Source organism: Arachis hypogaea, chromosome 10 (assembly GCF_003086295.3).
Source record: "Arachis hypogaea cultivar Tifrunner chromosome 10, arahy.Tifrunner.gnm2.J5K5, whole genome shotgun sequence".
Taxonomy (NCBI): domain Eukaryota; kingdom Viridiplantae; phylum Streptophyta; class Magnoliopsida; order Fabales; family Fabaceae; genus Arachis; species Arachis hypogaea.
Window position 1 is genome coordinate 3,340,648 of NC_092045.1, and position 16,205 is coordinate 3,356,852.

At 33.0% G+C, this 16,205-nt stretch overlaps 4 protein-coding genes across 7 annotated transcripts; 3 read left to right on the forward strand and 1 right to left on the reverse strand.

Moving 5' to 3' along the window:
- The first annotated feature begins 796 nt into the window (after positions 1–796).
- LOC112714697 (OVARIAN TUMOR DOMAIN-containing deubiquitinating enzyme 1) lies at positions 797–3,495 on the forward strand. 3 transcript variants are annotated; one of them, XM_025766356.3, is made up of 9 exons: positions 797–1,010; positions 1,114–1,295; positions 1,493–1,558; positions 1,639–1,722; positions 1,833–1,955; positions 2,352–2,404; positions 2,592–2,641; positions 2,726–2,826; positions 3,010–3,495. In XM_025766356.3, the coding sequence occupies exons 2-9, from the start codon at positions 1,143–1,145 to the stop codon at positions 3,271–3,273; spliced, it is 894 nt and encodes a 297-aa protein (XP_025622141.1). In that variant the 5' UTR covers positions 797–1,010; positions 1,114–1,142; the 3' UTR covers positions 3,274–3,495. The 3 variants fall into 3 exon arrangements, with proteins under 3 accessions (XP_025622141.1, XP_025622143.1, XP_025622142.1); XM_025766358.3 differs by having other exon boundaries at positions 812–1,010; positions 1,121–1,295; XM_025766357.3 differs by having other exon boundaries at positions 829–1,010; positions 1,118–1,295.
- Positions 3,496–4,555: 1,060 nt separating this feature from the next.
- Positions 4,556–5,170, reverse strand: LOC112714699 (calcium-binding protein PBP1). The gene has a single exon (XM_025766360.3). The coding sequence runs from the start codon at positions 5,043–5,045 to the stop codon at positions 4,701–4,703; it is 345 nt and encodes a 114-aa protein (XP_025622145.1). The 5' UTR covers positions 5,046–5,170; the 3' UTR covers positions 4,556–4,700.
- Positions 5,171–9,108: 3,938 nt separating this feature from the next.
- Positions 9,109–12,617, forward strand: LOC112714691 (G-type lectin S-receptor-like serine/threonine-protein kinase At1g11300). 2 transcript variants are annotated; one of them, XM_072204440.1, is made up of 8 exons: positions 9,119–9,176; positions 9,259–10,736; positions 10,821–10,970; positions 11,058–11,212; positions 11,300–11,510; positions 11,625–11,859; positions 11,944–12,094; positions 12,179–12,617. In XM_072204440.1, the coding sequence occupies exons 2-8, from the start codon at positions 9,437–9,439 to the stop codon at positions 12,494–12,496; spliced, it is 2,520 nt and encodes an 839-aa protein (XP_072060541.1). In that variant the 5' UTR covers positions 9,119–9,176; positions 9,259–9,436; the 3' UTR covers positions 12,497–12,617. The 2 variants fall into 2 exon arrangements, with proteins under 2 accessions (XP_025622136.1, XP_072060541.1); XM_025766351.3 differs by having other exon boundaries at positions 9,109–10,736.
- Positions 12,618–15,149: 2,532 nt separating this feature from the next.
- LOC112714698 (uncharacterized protein At1g08160) lies at positions 15,150–16,144 on the forward strand. The gene has a single exon (XM_025766359.3). The coding sequence runs from the start codon at positions 15,338–15,340 to the stop codon at positions 15,923–15,925; it is 588 nt and encodes a 195-aa protein (XP_025622144.1). The 5' UTR covers positions 15,150–15,337; the 3' UTR covers positions 15,926–16,144.
- The last annotated feature ends 61 nt before the right edge of the window (positions 16,145–16,205 follow it).

The following is a 16,205-nucleotide window of genomic DNA, read 5'->3' on the forward strand; positions in this document are numbered from 1 at the left end:
GAGAAAATTTTCTCTAACATATCATTATCAGTTATCTTTTCCCCACATAATTTCATTCGTGAGGTGATTCGAAACATTGCCGAGTTATATTCATTTATGGATTTAAAATCCTATAGACACATGTGCGTCCATTCATATCGGGCTTGAGGAAGTATCACCATTTTTTATGATTGTAACTTTCTTCAAGGTCTTTCCAAAGATCTGTAGGATATTTTAATATGAGATATTCATTTTTCAATCTTTCGTCAAGATGACGACGAAGAAAAATTATGGCTTTGGCTTTATCCTTCTGGGATGCATTATTTTCAGCCTTAATGGTATTTTTAAGATCTATTGAATCAAGATGGATTTCAGCATCTAATATCCATGATAAATAATTATTTTCAGATATATCAAGAGCATTGAATTCAAGATGAAAAAATTCGATATAATAAAAATTTGTTACCTGAATTTTTCTAAAAATTTAATCAGAGTCTCGTACTAATAACGTGTTGTAAAATAAATAAAAAAAATAATAAAATAAAATATAAATAAAAGAACACTATTATTAGTGTTTACCAATACTATTATTTTACTATAAAAATAATATATTTAAGCCTCTACATGAAATAACTTTTTCAAATTTTTATTAAATATATTTTTCCTTGAGAATACTGAATCGCCAATCATTCCCCGTAACTAATCTTATCACAACATTTACAAAATTCGGTAAACAAACAATTATGTTAAATGGAATTAAATTGTCATTTATTTTATTTTATTACTTAAAATAACAAATCATAAATAATTTATCCATATCTACTTATTTTTCACATGAAGCGTTTACGACTTTACGTTACGCCGTGCAGTATAAATTGGCAAGACGGGTGCGTTTTGCTTCAGTTCAGTTGCAGAAGTGATCGCAAATTTGGGAATTTAGGGATTCGAGGTGTTCGCTGTTCTCTCACTCACTCATTCTTGTTATTGAAGAAGAAGATATTCTAATCGAAAGCTCCCGTCTCTTGTGTAAGGTAAAGCTCTTTATCGTCTAGCGTTCTTTCTTCTCCTTTTCTCTCATAAGGTGAATTGGATGAGACTTCGCAGTTCACCGCATATTTTCCTTTCATTTCCAAGAAAGTAGGGAATTGGTTCGAGACGGTAAAATGCAGAACAAAGAAGCAGTGCTGGAAGATGGCCAAGCAGCGCATGCGACTGAGGTTCATGATTGGGGTAATTTTGTGGATGATGACATAATGCAGCAGAAATCTGCAATTAATGCTGAGGAAGCCAAGAAAATTCCATTTCTCGGCGATAAGGTAAGCCTAACACCTTCATCTCTTTCGAATTTCTTGAATCTTTGTGGAGGATTTGAATACGTGATACACGTTTGTGATTACTGATTATTATCATTATTGTTATTACTGTTATAGTCCTAAATAAAAGGGGTGGAACATGATTATAGTCACGAGTGGGAAAAAGTTTTTGACTTTTAATTAATGTGACAAATTGGCAGGAACCAATAAGTAGCTTAGCTGCTGAATATGAATCAGGCAGTCCAATCTTGCTGGAGAAAATAAAGGTTTGGTTAACCTTTTATTTTCAACTTTTTGCATGTAACCTTGTTTGTTGAACCCATTTCTTTTGTCACCCTTAATACAGGTGCTTGATGAGCAATATGCTGCTATTCGGCGAACTCGGGGAGATGGCAACTGCTTCTTTCGAGGCTTTATGTTTTCATACCTTGTATGTTTTAATGCGTTTATGGCCGCACTATGGTCTGTGGAGTATGGAATCAGTAATCAAATATTCCAGTATCTTTTACCAATGAATAACTTATTGTTAACTTGTTTCAGGAGCATATTTTGCTAAGTCAAGATCAAGCAGAGGTTGAACGTATACAAGCTAATATTGAAAAGAGTAGGAAGGCACTACAGTCCTTGGGTTATGCAGACTTGACATTTGAAGATTTTTTTGCGGTAACTCATATCACATCTTCCTTCTTTATTTTTTTGGGGTATACTGCAACAGTAAGATTTACTAGGCAAGTTTGCTATGAATCTACTAAGCTTTGAAAATTTCCCCAAATTTGCGTTGCTGTTTATGGCATTTGGTATATTTTTGCTGGATTTATTGAATGATAAGACTTTGGTGGTTCAAAAAAAAGTGGGGAAATGAAAATCATACAATTAATGAATGCTAAATAATGTAAGTTTTGGCTGTTTTTGGCTAAATCTTTTTAGTTACCAAACATTTTCGAATTCTAAATATGTGGAGAAATTTTCAGCGGCTATAGAAAGCTTTACACATGAATATTTCCCGTATTTAAATGTAAATTTACTTCTGATTATCTGATAGTAGTTATAAATTTTCAGTTATTCATTGAGCAGCTGGAAGGTGTTATTCAAGGGAAAGAGACTTCCATAAGGTGTTAAGTTTAAGTTTCTCTTTCCTTCCCCATGAATTAGCATTGACTATCATAAGTTGGAAGTACATGTTCCACAAAATATCTAATTATGATCTTTTGCTGTCTTTCTGGATCTGGTTTTCCTTTTTCTGTTTCTTTTCTTTCTTTTCCTTAGGGTTTTGTCTGAATAAACTTTTTATGATTACAGTCATGAAGAACTTGTTTCTAGATGCCGAGATCCATCAGTTTCTGATTATGGTGAGTGACTTGGAAGTTGCAACACACCCCCGAAATACCTTAATCTCATTTCTGTCTTATCTCTTGACGAATTTGTTTGTTTAGTTGTAATGTTCTTCAGATTTGTTACCTCTGCTGAGATACAAAAGCGCTCAGTGTTTTTTGAACCTTTCATAATGGGTCTGACTAATACTACAGTCGAGCAGGTTTGTTCGACATTAAGAATTATTCTATCCCTCCAAAAGCTGATTTTAAATTTAATATCTTAAAAAATGATGTACCATTACTTCTTTTGTTGAATAATTTTGCTTGGTCTCCTTCTTAGGATTTTTTTCCCCCAATTTTATTCATATGATTATCAATCTCTCACACTATGTCTTGTGGTTTAGTTTTGCAAATCATCGGTTGAACCAATGGGTGAAGAGAGCGACCATGTGCAGATCACTGCCCTTTCTGATGCATTGGGTGTTCCAATCCGTGTTGTGTATCTTGACCGCAGTTCTTGCGATACTGGAGGTGTCAGCGTAAATCATCACGATTTCATGCCAGCTGCCAGTGATCTCCCAAATGCTAGTCTTAGCGATGGAAAGAATAATCCATTCATCACGTTGCTATATCGCCCTGGTCACTATGATATCCTCTATCCAAAATGAGGGCCTACTCAGGAAGATCTCCAGTTACACTTTTTAGTGGTGTTGTGGAGCCGCAACAGCTCTGCACTGAGCTATGCTACTAAGAACGGTCTTAGTCTGTAACTTTGTTAATGTTGAATGGTCAATTTGTCTAGAAGTTTCATCTGTTTAGTACTGATTAACCAGCACAAAGTACATTAGCATCAATGCTCTAATAATCAAAACTCACTTTGATGCCTGTTACATGTTGGCATGGCTCCTTGCAGCTTCCTTGTATTATCTCGTTGCTGCTGCTTCCAATCTTTGCATGAATGCCCATCTTTCACCGCAATGCTTCACTAGTAATTAATTCGTAATAACCCTGCAATGTTTATGGATAATCATGAGTACTATATATGGTTTTCTGTTTCTTATTGTTTTGGTGAAAAGATTCAATTTTATTGATTGATAATATCATGCAACAAGAGAAGCGAGTATTACAGTAAGATTTGAAGACATGCGTGAGAAGCTTATTTTCACAGTGTTGGCTTTCTATATTGCCAGATCTGAGTTAGCCTCACTTATTTTCACAGTACAATATAAACGTTGTTAACAGAAAATCAATATGTTATACATCAATCACCTATCATGCAAACGAGAGATAAGGAGGAGAGTAGTTTTTAAAAGAGGGAGCGAGTCCTTAAATAGATTAACACAAAGTTCTCATGGAGCTTGCAAATTTGTTTAGACAATATTGGCTTAAATCACTTTCTTACACAGCACCAAACTTTAGAGGTTCAGTATAACTGAGTTTTGTCCGTAGTAAACATGTAGCGAATCTCCAATCATTAAATAAGACATACGGATATTGTTAGCGGTGGTTTGAAGATATTGGTTAAAGAATAGAATTTTAGTTTGGGGGACAAAAATGGAGCTGAAGTTATTGCGGATAAACTTTGTGACATGTATAATTTTACAAATTAAATTCACTGAAAATTTTCATCATATCTGTATCTTTCAATCAAACATTCCCTTAATTGAAAAGGGCATCAAATCTTATAGCATTGTAAATGTGCTTTGATTTGGAAAGTCATCATCTAGATTCGGTCCATACTTGTGATTCTTTATTCAAGAAAACTAGTGTAAATGTGTATGAACAAGTGAAATTTCAGTACTTTAAATTTCTAAAATCTAAGATTTAGACGTGCATAAGCCTCACTGACCAAGTTGTTGCTTCCATGTTTAAAATTCTTAAATGTTAATAATGTGTTTACCTACCTTGTTTGATTGCTTTGTCAGCAAGACACAGGAAATTGAAGTCTGATTGGTGAAGAAAAGTGAAGAAACTCAGTTACAACTCTGCAATTACAAAGTACAGAAGCAGCCCCAGAAAAATATAGGGAAATAAGAAGCTTATAACACAACAGAGGGAGCTGAAACTGAAAGAGCAAAATCAAAAGAGTTGTTTTCTAATGAGCACTAAAAATGGCTTCCTCCAAAAGTTGCTTAGAGTTATTCATCAAAGCAGGGCTCAACCTGAACATGAGCGTGCAGAACTCCATCTCATCAAGAGCACCATCTCCATCAAGATCACCTTCTCTCAGCATGCTCATTATCTCATCATCACTCATCCCTTCCAACCCAAGCAATGCAGAGTTCCTCTTGAGGCTCTCAAATGTGATCACTTTCTTCTCTCTGTCCATCAACAACTGGAACCCATTTGTCAGCTCCTTCATGAACCCTTCAGTCCCCAGTTTCTCCACCATTGCCGGGAAGTAGTCCTCGAAAACCACCGTGTTCCTCTTCGATCCCATTGACCACCACAACAACTATATATATATCAAGTAATAATGAGAAGTGAGAACAATGCAGTAGAAGGATTATTAAGAGCGTTTATATAGTTAGACACGGAGAATAAACGAACTATGAAGGAAGAGTAAGTGATGAGAACTGAGAAGTTGACAATTCAAGTACAGATAAGAGTGGATTTCTCTTGAAAACGACATTCACTCAGACACCAAAACCTTTTCTTTTCCCTTCAACAAATATTTCCTTATTATGCATTCAAAACTTTAAATATATATTAATCATCAAATATGTTTTAAGAAATAAAAATGAAAAAAGGTGTTACTCTTTCGTGGAAGGTGCGTGGGAAGCTCTATAGTGTGCCCAAGGGATGGTACAAAACACTCATCATGACTCATCACTCATGACACAGATTACATATTAGCATTTTATAGACCATTTCGATAAAGACACTAAAAATATTTTTTTAAGACGTATTGGTTAATAATTTATTTCTTAATACACCAGAATAAAATCGATTTATTATAGCAATAATAATAAATCTAATTGTCCGCATTCTAATTATTAAACCTAATTTAGTTTGACTGATTTACACAATCTAAATCGAATTATATTTAATTTTTTGGATAAAAAGATAAATATATCCCTAATTTTTGTTAAAAAAAAACTATAATCGATAAATTAGTTGATTCGACCGAATCTAATAACAATTGGATTTATTATTATTGTTATAAAAAAATTGGTACAAAACACTCATCACGACTCATCACTCATGACAATGATTACGTATTAGCATTTTTCCCTTTTCCTCAAGTAAATATTAATCTATTTTTATTTTATACAAAATAATACTGATATTCTCACATAAATAAAAATTTTCATATAAATATTAATAAGAAAAAAAAACTATAATCTACTAAATAATTTTTTTCCATCTTAATACTGCACTTCTTACAAAAGCAAGTGTTATGACTATTGTTCCTTAATTACCAAATCCAAACGCCAAAAGCAAACAAAAATAAGCAGCTTAAGATACGAAAACGAAGATGCCATGATGTAGCTGCAAAATCCAAAGAGTTGACCCACATATAATTAATACCATGAGCGCTAAGTCTTTTTTTGTGTTTCCTTCCCCCTCACAATTGTCAATTTCCCATTTAATTCTCTATCCATGAATCATTTTATATGTACTATGTGTTTGGATTTTGTTTAACAATATTCATCACAAAACGAAAATAGGATCAAAGAACAATTAAAACACTCAATAGGTTCGCAATTACCTTCTCAATTGTTGATAACAAAAGCAGATCATATTTCCTATATATGTCAACCGTGCTAGGTAGTTAATATCAAATCCACCCACCAAAGCAAAGTAATATAAAATATATGTTAAAATATAAAATATATATTAAAAATAAATTAAATAATACATATATTTTTATATAAATACATAATAATTGATTTTAGTAAATGATTATTATGTATACATTATATTTTTATTCCTATATAGCCAACTTAATTTAACGAGTTCAATTTAATAAAAAAGAATTCAATTAAAGAATTAATTATTTGTTAGTTATTTTTTATATTATTTTTTAAAATTTAAACTCTAAACTCTAAAAAATGATGATTATTTTACAATAAAAATGGATTAATATTAATTAATTAAAAATAGATTTATGTACTTAGGGTTTGTTTGGACGTTATTTTTGAAAAATATTTTTTTTAAATGATATTTTTTAAAAGATTTTTTTTATAGTGATTTTATATTTGGATATCTTATATAAAAAGATCTTTTTATTTATCAATTATGTTTGGATAAAATAAGATAAAATGATTTTTTTGTTCATTTATTATATGAAAAAAATCTTTTTTTAAGAAAAAAGATCTTTTAAAAAAAAGATGTAAATTGTAGTTTTTCAAAAAAGACATTTTTTTATTTTTCTAATAATTTTTCTTTTATTATTAGAAATTTGTCAAACACACTAAAAAATAAATTTTTTTTTTCATTAATTTTTTTATCGATTCAATAGCACTAAAACAAGCACTTATTCTTATATAAAATATCTTACACTTACCACACATAATAAAGACAAATTAATCCAACTTTTCAATGTTATTTTTACATTAATATTTAATAGAGAGTGCTAAGTTGTAGTCTCATTTATTATCATTAACAAATACTGTGTTTATGTGTTTGTCTATTTATAGTATTTTTCACTTTTGTAGGATTGACATAGTTTTGGTTTGGAAAGGAGTGATTAAACCTTTATTGTACATTGTTTGGTAATGGTAATGGTAATGGTTCCATGCCTTGTGAGTTCAGTGTTGAGTCTCATCATTATAAGAGCAATAAAATTACAAGGCGCAAAGTACCTAGGGAAGGTGCCGAAATCTTCTAGCTTTTTGGATCATGTAAAGAAAAAGAACAAAGGAGTTATGTCATAGAAATTTCATGTAGTTTTCGAGAGTTTGGAGTTAACTGTGTTGTTTGAACTGATTCTGTCTTTCATCGTTTGGACTCTGCAGTTATGTGGTTTCTATGAAACATGGTTTGCTATAAAGTATGCACTACACTCATTACTATGTGACAGATCTTTGTCCTATTGTGGGTCCTATTTTCATCTTCAAAAATAAAACCCAACATTTATATTATCACAATTCAAATTATTCATGCCTGCTTCAATTTAAAATATTAGGAGATGTTTAAATATAATCAGAATTTTCTGATATAATTATGAAATTGTATAACCATTTATTTATTAGAGAGATTGTGACTATACAACCATAGTAAGTCCAAGACTTCTGTTTGAAATGAAATGATGGATAATGACCAATGAAACAATAATGACATTTATAATTGTACTCTCTAATGAGCATTAAATCATGCAATTGAGTTGCAACTTGCAATGTAAGATCATTTCAATTTTCAATTCAACCGACACTTTCCTAGTGTGATTATTGTGCATTAGATACAAAATTAAATGAGAATCACAAAGTTTTAGACTCCTAATTATCTTCTGGGGCTAGCTTCTACTAATACATAACCCTTATTCCATGTGCAATATTTGGATTCTTAGGAAGGAGATGCTTATGTTTGTCAGATTTCCAACACTGTAAAAGATGCCCGAAAGTTCGTAGCAGAAGCTAAATAGGGAATCTGGGTCAATTTTAAAATTTGACTTTGGAAGCTAGCTTTAACTTTGTTCATTAAAAGCCTACCAACAAAGTGAGTCTGAGTCTCACTTTGGCTCGGTATCCATAAATGAAGCTCAATTAGCCCCACATCTGTTAAGCTTATTGGTTGGAAAGAAATAAAAAACTATGTTAAAGGATGAATCTTCCATATATCTATTAATAGCGAAAAGCAAAAACAACAATCTAATGATGAAAAAGGCTAATTGATTCCTATGAAAAATCTCTTGAACAGTGCAAATAGTTAGTGTGAGTTTCCTTTTCCTAATTCCCAGAAAACACAGGATTTATTTATTTATTTTTTCCTTGAAAAGTATTCCAAGAAGCTTAGACCCCGGAAATGTGAATATGTTTTTTTTTTTTTTGGGACAGGGGAATATGTTTAGTATAACGGCAAATAGAACTTAAAGCATTTGGGTCTGACATATTTAAAGTTTGGGCCTGAAATAAAAACAAAAAACAGTATTCAATTTCTTTAAGGCCTATGCAGATGGAGGCCCATAATATTTTTCGGACCTTAGCCCATAGTTCAAGGCCCAAAAAGCTTCGGTACTATTATGTCCTTTTGTTATTATGCCTTAGCGCGTTATTCGTGTTACCTTCCCAATAAAGTCAACAATAATCTAATAGTTGTGAAATTACAAAGCTGCCCAACTCGAGTCAGCAAGTTCGGCTATTCTCACTGGAGGATTTTGTGGACACAATTTTTTGTGCCTCTTTGAAAATAAAAAGATTAAACTAAAAATTGTCTTCTAGAACTAAATCTTCCCCTCGTTACAATCACATCAAAGTCAAAGATAATGAAGTATATAAAATGACAAAAAGATTCGTAAATGATGCTCTTAAGTGATTATTTAGTCCTTAATAATACATAAAGAGACAGATTAGTCTTCTCTGTCTCTTTATTTAGTGTGCAAAAGCAGTGATCCAAGTATGCAACAAGTGTAAGTAGTTGACCTGACTTATTTCTTTTGTTTAATCACAAATCCATAGTTTATAATTGCTTAAATGTTGTTTATTCTTTAGTCAATGATTCTCATAGGATTTGACTTCACCACACGGTTGCAACTGCTCACAAAGCTGGCTGGCATAGTGAAAGTCAATCATGTACAAGAAGAGCCAAGAGGGTATCAATTATCAATAGGATATGCATATGCCTCATTAATTGCTCATATTCTATGTTCTAATCACCTTCCTCAAGATCATGGGATCCACAACTCACACCAACTTTTTACATGCTTTGATCATGTTTTCCTTCATTTTCTTTGGCTTCACTTCTGCCAGGGATACCATTACATCATCTCAATTCATCACAGGCTCAGAGACAATAAGCTCATCTGACAGTGTCTTCAAACTTGGATTTTTCAGCCCTCAAAATTCAACTAACCGCTATGTTGGAATCTGGTATCTCTCTGAGTCCGACATCACTGTTATATGGATTGCCAACAGGAACCAACCACTCTTGGATTCTTCAGGGACACTGAAAATCTCTGGAGATGGTAATCTTGTACTACTTGATGGAAAAGACCAATTAGTTTGGTCATCAAATGTGTCAACAAACATGGCTAACAGCTCCACTGCTCAACTCTTGCGATCCGGGAATCTTGTGTTGCAAGATAACATCACTGGACAAACCATTTGGGAGAGTTTCAAGCACCCTTGTGATGCAGCAGTGCCAACTATGAGAATCAGTGCTAATAGGATCACAGGTGAGAAAACCAGGTTCATATCAAGGAAGAGTGCTTCTGATCCTTCTACTGGGAGCTTCTCTGCTTCTCTTGAACGCTTGGATGCTCCAGAAGTGTTCTTTTGGGTAAATGGAACTCGACCGTTTTGGAGGACTGGTCCATGGAATGGTAGGATCTTCATTGGGACAACAATGATGTCAACAGGGTACCTATATGGATGGAGTGTTGGATATGAAGGGAATGAAACTGTTTATCTTACTTACAGTTTTGCTGATCAATCTGCATTTGGAATCCTTTCACTAACTCCGATTGGCAAGCTTCGATTGTTGAGATATTATAACAGAAAGCAAGTTCTTGATATAGAGTTGGAAATTTCTGATTGTGATGTTTATGGGGTATGTGGGCCATTTGGGAGTTGTAATACACAGAATTCACCAATCTGCAGCTGTTTGAGTGGATATGAGCCTAGGAATTTGGAGGAGTGGAAGAGGCAAAACTGGACCAGTGGTTGTGTGAGGAAGGAACCACTCAAGTGTGAGAGAATGAGGAAGAATGGAAGTGAAGTAGTAGCAGGCCAAGTCCAAGAAGATGATGGTTTCTTGAAACTTGCAACTATGAAGGTTCCGGATTTCGCAGAGAGGTTGGATGTTGAGGAAGAACAATGTGGACCTCAGTGCTTGAAGAATTGCTCCTGTTTAGCATATGCATTTGATACTGGCATTGGCTGCTTGTATTGGATCACAGATTTGATTGACTTGCAACAATTCTCAAGCGGAGGAGTTGATCTTTTCATCCGTCTCCCCCATTCAGAACTAAGTATATTTCCTTCTTGTTCTTGCTTAGAAGCTAGGACATGCTATTATAACTTTCTTAATGAATCTACTTTTTAAATGTTATCAGAAAACGCAGTAAACAACCATAAGAGTTCAAGAAAGAACACATTGATCATTGCTGTAACAGTGGGAGCAGCCGGAGCCATTATCTTGGCGGCTTGTGCATATCTAGCCATTTGTGCCAAGCACACCAGGAAAAGAAGAGTTAAGGATTCAGGTATCTTAGAAATAATTTATCTCATGTTCTAAAAACTGGTTTCCTCATGTGTTGGATTTATTATTAATCTTTGGAAAACTCATCCAGAAAATCAGAGTCATAGATTGATTGGGGTTAAGAAGCAAGTTAAACTGGATGAGCATGAATTGCCGCTATTTGATTTTGAAGTGGTTGCAACTGCTACAAACAATTTTCACTTGTCAAATACACTTGGGAAAGGTGGCTTTGGTCCAGTGTACAAGGTATTATTCTGCTTAGTTTTTGTTCTTTAATATTCACATGTGTTTGTGATTGCTAATATAATTTTTTTTCTTTAAATTGCTTAATAGGGGTTATTGCCAGATGGTCAAGAAATTGCAGTGAAAAGATTGTCCAGAGCATCTGGACAAGGGGCTGAAGAGTTCATGAATGAGGTGGCTGTGATTTCTAAGCTTCAACATCGCAATCTTGTGAGACTTCTTGGCTGCTGCATTGATGGAGATGAAAAGATGCTGGTCTATGAGTTCATGCCAAATAAAAGTTTGGATGCATTTATCTTTGGTCAGTTTATATATCCATATATTTTGCCTTGGAGTCAAGTTCAATCAGAATTCGTAAATTGAGATATGAACAATTTTATTTTGATTGTTAATCTAATTCTCTTTTCTTCTTCAGATCCTCTACAAAGAAAACTTTTAGATTGGACAAAACGTTTCAACATAATTGAAGGGATTGCTCGTGGTATACTTTATCTTCACAGAGATTCTAGATTAAGAATCATACACAGAGATTTGAAGGCAAGCAATATCTTGCTTGATGCGGAGATGAATCCTAAAATATCAGACTTTGGTTTGGCAAGAATATACAAAGGTGAAGACGAGGTTAATACTAGAAGAGTTGTTGGTACATAGTAAGTATGTTTTATACTGTACAATACTTATTTTTAGCATAGTCTCCTTTGATAAGTAACTTTTTATGTGACAAATTAAAACAGTGGTTACATGGCTCCGGAATATGCAATGGAAGGACTATTTTCGGAGAAATCAGATGTTTACAGCTTCGGAGTTTTGTTACTAGAGATTGTCAGTGGAAGAAGAAATACAAGCTTTCGCAACCATGAGAAATCCCTCAGCCTTATTGGATTTGTAATTCTTTTTCTCACTTGAGTCTTTTCTATGCCTGCTGATAACTCCATTTAACTTACCAAGAACTCTGCTTCTTTTACTTAGGCATGGAGGCTATGGAATGAAGATGACATTAGATCCTTGATAGATTCAGATATATCTGATTTGGGTTCAGGTTCTGAGAATCATATTCTGAGGTGCATACACATAGCATTTCTATGTGTTCAAGAAGTTGCAAAAGAAAGACCTCCTATGACTAGTGTTGTGTCCATGCTGAATAGTGATGAGACTTTCCATCTTCCTCCTCCTAAGCAAGTTGCATTTGTGCACAAGCAATATTCATCAAGTTTGGAATCTTCCTCTCAGGAAAATCAGTGTAACTCAAATAACAATGTTACTCTTACTGAAATCCGTGGCAGATAGCATTATAGACAAGAATTTCTGCCATTGAAATTAAATAAATAGTTCAATTACTCTTATTTACTATTGTTGTCTTATGAATTTGATATAATATTAGATTCCATGGATCAAAATCCTTTCAGAACGTTGAAGCATTTAGAAAGAGATATCTTGCAATGTGTAAAGTAGGAAATATATTGGTCAACATTGGCGGGTTAAACTGTTTGATGATATAATTATAATAAGATTCTAAGAAGAAAAACTGGATGGTCAAAAGTCAAAACCGCTAAACTTGCAATGTTAAATATCGAAACTTCCAAATGGTGGAAATCATGACACTAAATAGAGTAATAGGATCCATCTTTTTCTCATTATTGTGTGTGTTATGTCCACCTTTTCTGCTGTCCTTTGATTAGACTTTTTGTCCTCAACCATGCTTCCAATATCGGACACTGTTACAAATTTCTAATATAAGAGACTTTACTTAATAATTATTGTCCCTTGCACAGTTATTGAAGTTGGTTAATTTCTAGTAAATAGATTGAATTTTGGATCACGGAAAATTTGAAAGAAAAAAAGAGTGTGGTACAAGTTGCATAAGAGAATACACATGTTAGAAATTGTTCATAATACAGTAGAAAAAACTAAAGATAGCTTTAGGCATGTATTAGAAAGACATTAAACAAAAAAAATAGATGTAACAGGCATTTAGGCAAATGATTGTTTATGTTTTGATGCTGAGGCAAGGAAAGCATCAGTTTTAGAACGCCTTATGAAAGAAAGTCTTAACCACTTGAGACAAATAAAGAACCAATGCTAAAATTGGAACCCATGGAATCCTCTCTGCTTATGGTATTGCTATATACTAGAGTGAGACACGCGCAACGCGCGGAGAGATATATTATTTATACTATATAGTGTATTTTAATAAATGTTAGATTAAAATATTAAATTTAAGAAATTTTTTATAATTAGTATGAGAGATTAAGAAATGAAGAGTACTAAGAGTCTTAATATGTATAAGTTGTAGAATTTGAATATTTGTAACTGAAATTTTTTATAATTATTATTATGATTAGGGGTGAAAATAGGTCAGGCGGCGCCTGCGCCTGTGTTTGGCCTGGCTTTTGAAATAGCCTGTTGGGCCTGTCAGGCCGGCCTGAGCGATTTGAACTTGGGTCTTTTATTTTATAATGATACCTTTATCCACTCAGCCATTTGTCTCTTTAATTATATATGTGTATTTTGTATCAATATTATTCATAAATTTATTATTTTATATTTTATAATTTTAAAAATTAAATTATATATTAAATTTAATTATTATTAAAAAAAAAGCCTATTGACAGGCTTCAGGCCAGGCCAAATTTAACAACAGGTACTCATTAAAAAGCCTATACTAGGTTACAGGCCAGGCTAAGGCCAATATACTCTATTATAGGCTTGGCCTGTTAAGAGTAAAACCTGGCCTAGTCTGGCCTGTTTTCACCCCTAATTATGATGACACTTTTAATGTATGTTTATTGTATTTAATTAGTACTTGATGTTTTAATTGAATAATAATAGATAAGAGTTTTTTGTTTTAATTTTTTTAAAACATTTTACTAAATAGTGATTGGTTGATTTTCATCTTTTGCCAAGTCATTAAAATTACTGATGTGGCATCATTAGCAAAGAAAAGATGACTTAAACTCATTGTAAAAAAAGTTGGTATCATTTTTTATATATTATAAATAGATAGATGACTAGCAAAAACTCTTTTTTAATGTTTAGTGTGTTATTTTTGTCCAAATGATCAAAATTTCAATGTTATAAAAAAAACAAATTCTTACTTAATTGATAGAGAAACGTTTATCACTTGAAGAAACATAAATTATTATTGACTAAACTTTATAAACAATAAGTAGAACTTTTGTTTTTATATTAGCGAATGAAATGCATAATTGTTCACCATAAATAATTATGTTCATAACATAATTAATTTCTATGATTTTAATTTTTTGTCATTAGGTTAATACTATTTTCTTTCTGCTTCAGCAAGACTAAGATATAGAAATATGGTTAATAAGGCCCATTTTACTCGTTGTTACAGAAGTGCACTGACAAGGTTATTGGGCTGATATTTATATGGCAAAGGTAGTTTCAAGAACAATTAAGAACTTGCCCTAGAAATAGCATCAAACGTTTACCAAAAATAAAATAAGATACAAAAACGAAACAAAAAGAAAAAAAAACAAAAGCGAAAAGAGAAATATGAATTGATTTACTTAGTCAAAGTATTCCAAGTAAAGTCACATTATTAACCCACACCATTAATCTTGGTACATAATGAGTTGTTGAACTCTTTCTTTTGCTAATTATCATAACATGATTCACTTCTGAATTTTGATTGTGTGATGAAAATTTTTCAGAGTAAAAAAATAAAAATAAAATGGCATTTCGAAAATTTATACGTGCATATATTCTTAGACTAAGTGAGAGTTTGGGCGAATTTTATACGTGTAGATTATTCGAATTTAGTTTTGTTTATTTATATAAGCGACACTTTATACCGCCAGCTATATTACTTGTGATAGTATGTTAATGTTACTATATGTATGCATCTTATTCCTAAGACTTGAATTTCAAGAAAAGAACATTATAACTGGCCCTCATATAGAATCCCTTTGATGTCTTGAGTTTCATACAAGAAATTCTCAAAGTGAAAAAGTGTTCAACAATTATTTTTTTTGAAACAAAGGTTTCATGGTTAACCCCAAACATTATCCTACACATTTTCATACTAATATATAAACATCATTTGATTTGGTTTCTCATCATCATTCAAACACTGATTCCCCTGAATCCTGCTACTGCAACATCAAAATGGCTCCTTCTAATTCGCAATCGGCGCGGCCGAGCCTGCTTCGCTACATAGCAATGGTGATCCTGGCATTGATCATCCTTGTAGGCATAGCAGTGCTGATAACATGGCTTGTTTTGAGGCCAAAGAACTTAGTATACAGTGTTGAAGATGCTGCAATCCACAACTTCAACCTAACTGATGCAAACCATCTGAATTCGAATTTCGAGTTCACCATAAGAGCTTACAATCCCAACCGTAGAGTCTCTCTATACTATGACTCTGTAGAGGTTTCAGTGCGTTATGAGGACCAAACACTAGCCACCAATGCAGTTCAACCGTTCTACCAAGGACATAAGAATGTGACTAGGCTTCAGGTGAGGCTTGCTGCTCAAACTGTTGCATTGTTTGGGAATGTGCCTAAGGATCTTAAGCTTGAGAGAACTTCAGGAGATATTGAACTTGACGTGTGGATCAAGGCAAAGATAAGGTTCAAGGTTGGCAAGTGGAAATCAGATCATCGTACTATGAAGATCTTCTGTTCTTCTGTTTTGGTGAAATTTAATAGGAGCAAGACTTTTCAAAGGACCCCTTGTCATGTAGAACTCTGAGATGTTCCTTTTGTCTCTTTAAATTGTTGTTTTTCTGTTGGTTTGTTTTTTGTTTTGGTTTTAAGATTCATGTCATGAATTCTTTTGTCCTTGTAATTCTTTTTTTTTTGGTTACTTTAACTTGGGAGATTTGTATGTAATGTAACATCCTTAAGTTCTTGCATGTATTGTTAGTTATTCTATCAGCACTGATTCAAGTGATTCACGCATTTCACTTTAGATTTCATCTTGCAGTACTTTTTACATTTTCCAAATATTAGTGTACTAATCTTTATGAAAT

Excerpts from the sequence above, each read along its gene's own strand:
- LOC112714691 (XM_025766351.3), top strand. The coding sequence starts at position 9,437 with ATGGGATCCACAACTCACACCAACTTTTTACATGCTTTGATCATGTTT. Across the intron at positions 10,971-11,057 it reads AAGAAGAGTTAAGGATTCAG|AAAATCAGAGTCATAGATTG; the intron begins GTATCTTAGAAA and ends AAACTCATCCAG. Across the intron at positions 12,095-12,178 it reads CCCTCAGCCTTATTGGATTT|GCATGGAGGCTATGGAATGA; the intron begins GTAATTCTTTTT and ends TCTTTTACTTAG.
- LOC112714698 (XM_025766359.3), top strand. The coding sequence starts at position 15,338 with ATGGCTCCTTCTAATTCGCAATCGGCGCGGCCGAGCCTGCTTCGCTAC.
- LOC112714697 (XM_025766356.3), top strand. The coding sequence starts at position 1,143 with ATGCAGAACAAAGAAGCAGTGCTGGAAGATGGCCAAGCAGCGCATGCG. Across the intron at positions 2,642-2,725 it reads TCCATCAGTTTCTGATTATG|TTGTAATGTTCTTCAGATTT; the intron begins GTGAGTGACTTG and ends TTGTTTGTTTAG. Across the intron at positions 2,827-3,009 it reads CTAATACTACAGTCGAGCAG|TTTTGCAAATCATCGGTTGA; the intron begins GTTTGTTCGACA and ends CTTGTGGTTTAG.
- LOC112714699 (XM_025766360.3), bottom strand. The coding sequence starts at position 5,045 with ATGGGATCGAAGAGGAACACGGTGGTTTTCGAGGACTACTTCCCGGCA.